Source organism: Anopheles bellator, chromosome 2 (genome assembly GCF_943735745.2).
Source record: "Anopheles bellator chromosome 2, idAnoBellAS_SP24_06.2, whole genome shotgun sequence".
Lineage (NCBI taxonomy): Eukaryota > Metazoa > Arthropoda > Insecta > Diptera > Culicidae > Anopheles > Anopheles bellator.
The window spans coordinates 37,565,297-37,576,254 of NC_071286.1; the positions used below are offsets into that span (position 1 = coordinate 37,565,297).

Below are 10,958 nucleotides of genomic sequence, written 5' to 3' on the forward strand. Positions count from 1 at the left end.
GACGGTTTCGTTTGCAAACAAACCTTACAATAGCAGATCTGCAGTTTTGCTTCGATTTAACGCTGAAGCTCGATTCTGATTATGAGTTGATTTTGGAGAAGAGACCACAGACATTAGGAGTGAAATAGTAAGTGCAAAAGTCGATATTCCACGCTACACTCTTATGGATGATTTAAGCCCACCACATGACAAAAAATAAAATAAAATTAAAAAAGGAAAAAAAATAAAACGTAAATGGAAACCAGTCTTGCTAATCTTAAGAATCATGCAGACTACATAGAGTCCTACAATAAATAGGCTACAGAACACTAAGACGTTAAAAATATATTTTAAAAATCTTTAAAATGCATCATTTGTAATCATTCGTTCTCACTATCAAGTTGTTTAGAGTGATTTAGAAAGTTATTTAAAACACGGAATAAGTGTGTGCATAAACTTTGTTCATATTTTCACATGTCAAACTACTGACAGTTCTAATTCTTTTCGAGTCCGACATTTCTTTCCGAGTCTCAGCATTTCAAAGCACGCAAGATTAAATTTATATTAATGTCTTTTGGCACATTTTATGTAAGCAGCATATTCAATATTTGTAAACAGACTGAACAGCCCAACCATCCCTGCCCCAGAGTACTCAAATGCTCGAATAGCACAGCGTGAGTGAGCACAGCCATCACGTGCTGAAATGTTTGCGGAGAGTAAATTGTAGTAGATGAGCGACAAATACGTTACAGCTTCAGCCCTGTTCACACCCTTCGCCCGCAGAGCTCCGATTGGTACGGATTAAATTCCACCTTGCTAGTACTAATCGTTCGACAGTCCGATTGAAATCAGGTGAGATCGAGCACAACGATAATATTAGTAGCGTGGATCTTTTCCCCGACCATGCGCCGCTCGTGCGATCGCAAAACTCGATATCCTTCACTCATTGCCTGAGGCTCGGTTTGAGTCCATATTCTGTTCAGCGCCCCACTCGCTGGGCTGCTTCAGTTACAGTTCAACTGTGTTGTCATCAGCATGTTATTCTCAATGTTGCTGCTAGTTCTGATAGGCTTGTGGTACTACTACTGCTACGTGCTTCGCTACAGATTCGCAAAGGATATCCCTAGCGTGAAGCCTTGCTATCCAGTGATAGGGAACGGTTTTAAATTTCTGTGGAAGTCCCCAGCGCAGTTGTTCCAGAGTGCGTTGTTGCCATTTCAGGCAAATGATCGATGGTTCACGATATGGCTGGGCCCGCAAATGCTGCTCTGTACGTCCCATCCTCAGCTGGCCGAAGCTGTCCTCAGTCACCCCAAGTGCCTGGAAAAGCCATACTTTTACGGTTTCTTGAAGCTAGACCATGGAATACTGACCAGGAAATGTGTGAGAGATTTTTAGAAACTTGCGCAGATGGGTTCAAGTGACTGGATTCCTTCGTTATGTTCCACTTCAGATGATCGCTGGAAGCGCTACCGGAGAGCCTTAAGTCCAGCATTCAGCACTAACAAGATAAAAGGTGCCATTCCACTGTTTGCTAACAACGCCAACGCGATAGTGAATGAAATGAACTCAATGATGGAAAAAGATGCTGAAATCTCGCTTCTGCCGCTATTCAGAAAATGCACGTTAAATTTGATCATTACCTCTTGCATCGGCAGTGATGCCATGGAAGAGCACCAGGCGCTGAAGAGTACTATTCTGAGCAGTTTAGAAACGTGTGTACCCCGATGTAATGCAAAACTGATCTAGTGAACGATCTTCGCTCTTCAATAGCCTTTTGCAGATGATATCCGCGAGGGCTGTAAATGTTCTGCATCACTGGGATTGGATTTACAAGTTCACCGAAAGCGGGGCCACTGAAACCAAAGCGAGGCTAGAGTGTTACCGTTCGTTGGACAAGGTAAGATGAAAGTTGATCGCATAGCACTGGAACACGTCAAAACTAAATGATGCTTCCCCGGCAGATCCTGGCTACGAAGAAAGCAGCCTTTGTCGATAACTGTACCGATCCCAATGACACCATATTAGATCGACTGTTGCGCACTGAAAATGGCATCTCTTTCACCGACACGGAGATTGTGCATAACTTTTACTCCTTAGTAGGAGCAGTAAGTACTACTCATTCTGCTTTGTTTGTTACGATTTATCGAACCAACCTTTTAGGGCAACGATACGACTGCACACTCGATGGGTCACACTTGTTTGTTTCTGGCTATGCACCCTACGGTGCAGGAGCAGGTGTACCGGGAGCTGTGCCAAGTTCTTCCCGATTCCGAAGAAGCAATATCGGAGGAGCATTTGAAGCGACTCAAGGTCTTGGACTGTGTGGTGAAGGAAAGCTTACGTCTGGCACCGGGCGGCGCAACAGTTGGCAGACAGACCGGCGCCACTATCGTTATCGAAGGGCAGCAAATACCTGCCGGTACCCCGGTCGTTGTGAGTCTCTTCGCCATGCACCGCCGTAAGGACTTCTGGGGAAAGGATGCTGATCGCTTCGATCCAACCCGATTTTTACCGGAACGGAGTGTCGGAAGACCAGCCTGTGCGTTCATGCCGTTTAATACGGGCAGCCGGGATTGCCTCGGGTGGCGGTACGCTCTGCTTAGCATGAAGGTGATACTGGCCCAGATCATCCGTTCGTTTACGCTACGAACTGATCTGACAATGGATCTTCTAAGCTTCCAGTTCGATGTGGCACTCAAACAGGAAGGCAATTACATTGTGCACGCAACTAAACGGAAGTAGCGTACGCTATCTCTTTTGCACTGGGTGATCTTTAGCATTACCTTTGGGGTTATTGGAATGGAATGAAATACATGTCTACAGCATTGATGGAAATCCCCATTCTACTAGGTGCTGATATTTTAATTACAGAAAAGAAAAGTGAAATGAAAAATGAAAAATGAACTTGAAAGCTAAATGCCCAACTTTATACTTCTACATTATCAGTGGTTTGACGATCGGCTTGTACACGCTCATCATCTAGTCGATGCTCATGCTGCGAGTTACAGTCACGATACTGTTGATTTACAATATAAACGTCCAACAGCAAGTGCCGTGCTTTCTCATACAGGCACGTTTCCAGTTTCAGCTCGCCAAAATTCAGCGCACCCGCAACGTGGAAATATACTTCATTCATTTTCGTCACGACAAACTCTTCGGCAACTTCCAAAATCCTGTTTGCCTGGAAACGGAAACGTAAACGTAAGAAAAGGTTATTGGTTGTGCGTCGGTAAAAGGAATAAGTCGTGTATTCACCGCTTCGGAGCAATTCATTAGATCGTTGTCGCCTGTATCCGTCGGTGCCGCTCTAGTACCGCAGCTGACGAGACCTTGCAGTACGTATTGAATGTCCCGCTCAGCGAGGCCTAGTAATTGACTAGCCATTTCGAAGGCACCGAGGATTTCTTTATCGTCGTTGAAACAGCCAAACACATTGTCCACGCCCGACCAGATATTGTTGGTGGCGGACTGGGCGTAATACTCGGCTAGACACTCGAGGCTGCTTTCACCCTGCAGAAAAGCCCCAGCGGGTGCGTCTAGAAGATTGTCCAGAATGGTGACCGCTTCTTCCCCCACGATGTGAACTATTTCCTCAGTTTCGTTGAACCAACCCTGTAGCTCAACAGTCACATCGTTTTCGAGCAGTTCCGTTTCGTTGGCAAGGAGCGACATAAAACGGTCCACACTGGACAGCAAATTGTGGCTCTCGATCGAATCTTTCAAAGAGCCTTGAGATAGTAACGCATAAACGGAACGCTGTCTCTCGATCGTACTAGCGATCGCGGGCATGATCTTGAGGTGTGCCGTCGAGTTAGTCAATTTCCACCGGGCGAATGTTGCATCGACCCGTTTAGCTATCCATAACTGGGGCACTTCTTTCGCTAGCCAACTCAAAACACTGTCAATGCTTCGTTTTGTGACATCCAGCCTCGTTCGGTAGAGACTCGCTTCCTTCTCCACAGCTTCCATGACGGGTTCCAGATTGTCCAGCTGATCGGAAGCCAGTAGCTGGCAGAGCTCCTCTACACGCACCAGCAAAGGACGGGTAACGTCTCGAAAAATGACGTTACGGCTGTCGATCGCCGACAGATCGAAGATCTTTGCACAGTCCTCAATCGTGTTCTCAAGCGTGTGGTCGACCAAGGCCAGTACGCGCAAAATGGCCGAAATGCTTTCTTGGTTCTGACGCCCGAACTCGTCAAACACCGAACGAAGGTCCGCGTAGGTCTGCCCACTGTGCGGTGAACGGGAGTGAACGATCAAGGAGCTGCGTTCTAGAAGTTGTAGCTCGCCATACAGAACTTGCTGCAGCTCGATGACTTTAGACGGAATGGTGGCTTCAATTTGAAACTGCAGGTAACACTCGTAGTCAGAAGCCTCCGTAGTGGATCGAAACGCTCTTTTGATGGAACACTTACCCAGCTCGGTAACAGTAGCAACAGTAGAGCGAATGGTGTACGAACGGCCATGGTGCTGATAGCAGCAATTGCGGTGTACTGATTTGGCTTGCCCGCTGTCAGTAACTACTACTAGCGGGGAGCTCTCTGGCAGACTGCATCGTTTGCGGAAGTGGCTTTACTGATTATACGATGATGGCACTGCGGTGCGATTTGCTGGGCTACGATTACGGTATTGGCAGCTGCGAAGCAATTACTAGTTTTTGCTGACTCAACCAATGGCTCAGAGTCCCATGGATGAGTACAGCGGATTTTCCAAATGCATGTGGCAGCATTGGCCACTGCAAACGTGCAGTGGTATTGTATTTTTTTCATTTTTGTTACACGAAACGTTGTCGAGACAATGTTACTGTTGTGTCGTACCAAGATCTGCTTGTTTTAGATGTTTCGAAACACTGTTCGACCAAAGTGAGTCACATTCTCCGCCAATTCGACTATTTGATAATTCCCATAATGTGTTCGATTAGATTCTGATTCTTTCGATTCTTGCGTGCATGGTCTTTAGTCCTTAGATTGGGATTGCACAGATAATTATGCACCGGACTGGTTAAGTTAATAAACAAATAAGTACAGGTAATGCCTCTAATCTGCCAAGAATTACCTGGAATTGGCTAAGAAAATCCATTTTGGGTGTTAAATGATTCAAACACAAATTTGGTTAAATTCTTACACGGGGAATGAATTGTTCTCGTGAATCACGAATGAATCGTGTTGTTGGAAAATTCCCTCAAGTCATAGAAGAAATCTCTAGAGTAAGCTAAGCGCGGACAGTTAACAACCCAAGAAGCAAGATTGTCTCGTTCTCGCTAAAAGACTTGAGGTGTGACGATGCGGTCAAGAGCTATTTATAATTTTTGCAAACAAAATAAACTATTTCATTGTAATGTCTTTTTACTACTCGTTTAAGTGGTCACCATCCAGCCAGCATCCAAAGCAGTCAAAAGATCGTATTAATAGGTCCTTCCCCATATTCGACCTCTGCTGATCTGTAAAGGATGCTTTAAATTTGTTGGCACTACAGAATGAATTCAACAGGTTGCAACAGTCTTATAAAGCACTAATTCGAATGCTACACACGTAAAAATTGTTGCATTGACAAGTATTATAGATAAATAAATGATTATAGCAAACATATAAGAGCCTTGTAAAATCAAAAGGAAATATTAAAAACCATGGATTCAATTAAACAATACAATAGATGAAATGGTCAAGCGCCCGCCGGACGATTACGAACCAACTTTTTCAACATCCACTCAAGTACCATGCACTTTATTATGTTAAACTGATCAAACATTGTAAAACGTAGGATAAGACTTATAGTAATTGAACATAACACAGAGCTCGAAGTCATGAAATCTCTTTTAATAAAAGTATTAGCATGCAGCAGACAGATTTGCCGAAAACAGAGCACAGGAGTAAGAATCAGGACTTGAGGTCTTTTAAGTTCGCAACGCCTCGCCATCAGAACCACATTGATGTGCATTTGGCTAAAAAAAAAGGTTAACTGTCGTTGGGAAAGGTTGGCGTAAGGTTCGCTTCGAATAATTACGCGGCGTGACGAAGTACAATTAAATTGCGTGTTCCGACCGGCCGAAACAAAACAGAAACAAAAACGGAGTTACACCTGGGCCATACATACCATCGCGTCGCTGTTGAGCTCCTCGAGTTGAAGGTGGTGAAGGCGAACACTGCTGGCTGCCCCCCTGGTATCACCCCTGATTGCATTAGAGGCTTCGAACCAGTGGTTGGCTCGGCCGTTGCTGGTTGTTCGTTTTTTACCTTCTATTGGCTAATTCTATTGGCTACAGACAGAGAGAGCGAAAGAGAGAGTGATAGAGAAACCGTACGTTGCGATCGAGAATGCGTGCGCGATGTGCGTTGGGAGCAGTTAATCGTAAATTTTGGCCCCCACCGTCTGCAGCAGCCATGGCCAGCCCCGGCATGGTCACCGGAAGTGAGACCTAGTGGCGGGGCTCCAGTTTCACCGAGTGCTCGAAGGCCAGGTGCATCGACACTTTGAACTTAAACTCCAGCTTCTCGTACGGTATGTCGGTGGTCACGCGAAAGTTCCGCAGTATCTGCGACAGCATCACCTTCAGGCTCATCATGGCGTAGCGGCTCCCGATGCACCCGCGCGGCCCGCCACTGAACGGCAGGTAGGCGTACGGGTGGCGCTGCCGGACGCGCTCCGGCAGGAAGTGGTCCGGGTCGAAGCGGTCCGCGTTCGGTCCCCAGAACTCCTTGCTTCGGTGCAGCGCGAACACGTTCAGCAGCAGAATGAAGCCCGTCGGGATGTGGAACTCGTCCAGCTGGATGGGAGCGATGGCTTTCCGGCCGTAGACGGCGGCCACCGGGCACAGCCGTTGCGACTCCTTGATGACCCGCTCGAGGTACACCATCCGCTTGAGGGTGTCGTGCGTGATCTCGGCGTCATCGGCCAGCACCTCGCGCACTTCAGCTGCGGCCCGCTCCTGGATGTCCGGGTGCATGGCCAACAGCAGACAGGCGTGGGCGGCCTGCGTGGCGGACGTTTCGTTGCCCTGCCGGGACGTAGGTAGACCGCAGGTCAGAGGGAAGGTCACCGCCAGGTCACCGCCTGATCGACTTACCGCCGCGATCATCGTGTAGATTTGATCGCTGATCTCTTCGTGCGAGAAGGGCCGGCCATCGTTCGGGATGGTCAGCAGCTGGTCGACGAAGATTTGCGGCTTCTTGTAGCTGAGCAGATCGTCTTCTTCGGCGTCGTCGAAGACGACGTTGCCATTGGCGTCCACTGTTGCGGGCGCCTCGCTGTTGTTGTTCCCATCGACCCGCCCGTGCAGTTTCTTCTCAAACTCGGCCCGCTTCTCCTCGATCACCTTTTCCCATGGGCGACGGGGGTGGGCGATAGCAAAGTAGACGATAACATTAGCCCGTTGTGCCAGAGCCACCAGTTGCGAGGTTCCGGAGTTACCTTATCGGTGAATGCGTAGCATATCTTTCGTTGCTCCATTTCGGCTTTGTAGAAGCGCGTGTACTTGTACACAAAGTCCGGGTAGAGGTTCGCGTTAAACATTCGAAGGCCGACATTGTGAAGGATGCTGGATGGTTGTGAAAGAAACGGTGAACACATTTGTGGTCTGATAGGGGGGCTCTGGCATGTCTAGTTTTCTCAAAGCGTACTGTACGGTCTCTGCCAAGGTAAGTTTGCATTCTTTAAGGCCGGTATTGTGCTCGAAAACCATCATGAACTGATGATTTGAGATGATAGATCGAAAGATGAGGTTTTCTTGAAATCATCCAGCCTTTTGTCCAGAAAGACATGTACCAAGACCTTCCCTTCCTGTGCATTACAAATGATTCAATTGGCGTGAAATTTGCTTATGAATAGAATCATTTGCAAAGACTGTTTTAGTTGAGAAATCCGGAAATCACCCATGGATCCCTGATTACTAATTTCGCAGCCTTTCACCTGTCCCTTATCATAAACAAGGGCAATGAGGTACATCATAAAACTGCAAAACTGTGGCGGCGCATGCTCGAAAATGCATCATAAAGCAGGCAGTAATAAAAACCATTAAAATTTTAATAATTAACAAAAATAATGAGCCCAGAGCAAGATGCGGTTATGCTCAATAAACGCTGCGTTGCCCGTATAATTGCGACAGCGCGTCAAATTATCGCATTTACTGCCGAAGACCTGTTCCATTGGGTCGGAATCGATCCGCGCAGAAGTTGACAGTTTACTTACATCTCGAGACCTTCAACGAACTCCTGCTTGCCTTCCCGCTCCAGCACCGTGCCGCCCAGCGAGGTGCGGCAGATCATTTCGAGCGTGCAGGGCGAAGTAAACTCGAGCACGTTCAAGGACTTCCCGGTCGCAGCATGGGCCCGCATGTTGGCGATCATCTTCGCCACGCAATCGGTGAAGATCGGATTGAAGCTGTTCAGGATTCGCGTGTTGAAGGTGGGATTCAGCGTTTTGCGGTGCACACGCCACGTGTCATCTGGGTGGGAAAAGTGCAAATGGTGGCCGATTGTTACTCGAATGTGAATCATAAACGAAGGGCGAACTGACGTATTGGAATTAATTTTATCAATTATGGCGTGTTTAGAGCTATGCCAGGGCAGCTGTTGGACTACGTGTAGCTTCCTTCTAAATAGAACTACTCTACGCAGACTCATCTAAATGGGAAACTTATCGTTAAAATTTAACCACATATTCAAGCGATTGGCGTGGACTCGGGCAAATCCTGTTCCTATCGCTGCCGCAACGCACATTTTCCAAGGCAGTGAAACCAAGCTTTTCCCTTCATTTTCGACGCGCGCGCACGCACCGTAAGTGTAAATCCATGTGGTTCACTGAAGAAACCTGATTTATATGTCACCAGGAATGGGTGGCTCGCGTTCGGCCGTGTTGACGTAAGGGGGTCGGACCGGACCAACCGACGACCCTCGGCGTATCGAAACAGCTGTCGATTGGTTAATCGACAAAACAGTGTGTGGAAACTAAGCCAAATCATTCAACACTCTCATTCTGACTAGATTGGCCAGATGTGTGCCGCGAGTGATGCAATGGGGAACGCATAACTTCAGCACTTCACGAAAGCCACGGAGTAGCCGTCAGGTAATTAAATCTTCACGGTGGGCAGCTTTCGGGCACTGGAGCCGGTTTGAAGTTGTATCCGTCGATCCACGAACTCATCACTCAAAAGAAACGAGGTTCAGAACGATTAACGGGTCCATGATGCACTCAGAGAAGTCGTCGGTGTTGCGATATGCAGTTTTAAGCAAGGGGCGTTTTAAATTTATCATATAAAATATCGTGTATCCACTTTGTGAAACTGGTTCGTGAGCACACCGAGCTCAATCCGGTTGATCCTGACTGAATTCCAAAGCCAGATATTCCATTAATGGCACAACATTCGAGTGGGGAAACGTTACACGGAGCCAATCACTTTCGGTCAGTAGTCATTCGGAAACGTGGGCTACCCTTGGACACTCAGTTAATTAGCAGATCCGCACGCTAGGAGTTAGCCAAAAACCAATACCGGGGTCTTTCAACACATCAGACAGTCAGGCCACGAAACACGAGCCCTTTTCCACGCGCACATTTCCTTCGCCATCGGTTATCGGCGAGGGCGAACCTTACCAAACCCTTCCACACTTACACTCCGCCGTCAGCAGGCCCTTGTCGACGCGCATGAAGTTGTAGACGAACGGTTTGTCCATGGTGGCCGGATCGTTCATGATTTTCTGGATCAGGTCCGGGTGCGTCGGGCAGATCACCGGGATCGGGCCGAAGCAGAGCTTGAAGATGCGCTTGTTCTGCGCGAACGCGCATTCCAAGTTCTTAAAGATCTCGTACGAGTTTTTCTGCGCGAACTCGAGGCCGTTGCCGAAGAACGGCCGCAGCGGCTCGACGCACGGGATGCGCTCCGCGAACCGGAACTTGAGCTTGCAGTACACGTACAGCGCAAGGATGCCGCCTCCGAGCAGCAGTGCGGTGATCATCTTGCCACGTCCCGGACTCTAGGCCCTCGGCTGAACTGCTGCTGCTGCTGCTGCTGCTGCTGTGGGCTGGCTGGCTAGGCTGGCTTTGCGCTGGCGTTCTCGGCTGCACTCGGCGGGAATCGAAGGAAAACTGATCGGCGACCGGCCAGTGGCCAGCGCGCAGTTCGCATTCAGGGCGAGCCCCCAGAACTCGGTACCACGTAACGTTCGGCGGGGCGATTTTCCAGCCCTTGCCGGCCGAGGCCGAAGCGCAACGCACCGCGAGCCACAGCAATGGGGCCGGCACGCGCCTCGCGCAGTCCTGCCGCATGTAATCCGCCTGCGCCGCCGTGGTGGGGCGGGCACCCGCCACCCTTTGCCGGTGCGTTTTTCCCACCGAGGCCGACGCTCGCGGGAAAATGGATCGAAGCATTCGCTGTTACAATTCTTCCGTGGGCTCCGTGGCCGGTCGGTCAGCCGGTGGGCTCTTTCCTGCGTAGCCTGACATGTGTCGCGCCGCGCTTATGTAAAGCGGAGCGCACCGGGCGCGATCAATTCAGGCGATTTCTGGCGTTAACGCGCCGGGGCCGATCGCCGATCGATGGCTTTAATGGGCAGCTAAATCAAACATAATCACCGCGTGAAGGGCGCGCACCTTACCGGGGGTGTGTTTACGGGGGTGATCGCCCAGGACGCATCGCTTCGTTCGGTTGCAGTGGTGCGTGGCTATCGAATGGCGCTTGTGATTTTCACCGAAACAATAGACTTCTGGAGTGTGTAGACGGGCAAATGGGAATTTCGAAGAGAAAGGCTTTTCCTGGGTAGAATGAGAGCTGAAATAAATTTAGTTAATAAGAAATAGGCTCAATTGGGAAGAGACGTCGGCAGTCACGGGAGCTGTTCGCCTTCATAAAAGACGTATTAGGGATTCACTTCAAAACGTCCATGCGATCGAAGTGGCGGATGACGGTTTCTTCGTTGCAAAATTCGGGGGAGTATAAATTATGAGCCTAAAAGTAACAACCCGATGTGTTTGGTTAAACGTTA

General features: G+C 48.8%; 1 protein-coding gene across 1 annotated transcript in view; it reads right to left on the reverse strand.

Annotated features, from left to right (window-relative positions):
• Positions 1–9,932, reverse strand: part of LOC131207491 (uncharacterized) — a 13,227-nt gene extending 3,295 nt beyond the window's left edge. The window contains exons 1-7 of the mRNA XM_058200105.1: positions 9,590–9,932; positions 8,170–8,425; positions 7,393–7,519; positions 7,049–7,297; positions 6,409–6,979; positions 3,238–3,698; positions 2,989–3,163 (exon numbers count right to left, since the gene is read on the reverse strand). Of these exons, the coding sequence (XP_058056088.1) occupies positions 2,989–3,163; positions 3,238–3,698; positions 6,409–6,979; positions 7,049–7,297; positions 7,393–7,519; positions 8,170–8,425; positions 9,590–9,932 (2,182 nt within the window). The remainder of the gene's footprint in view (positions 1–2,988; positions 3,164–3,237; positions 3,699–6,408; positions 6,980–7,048; positions 7,298–7,392; positions 7,520–8,169; positions 8,426–9,589) is intronic.
• Between the last annotated feature and the right edge of the window lie 1,026 nt (positions 9,933–10,958).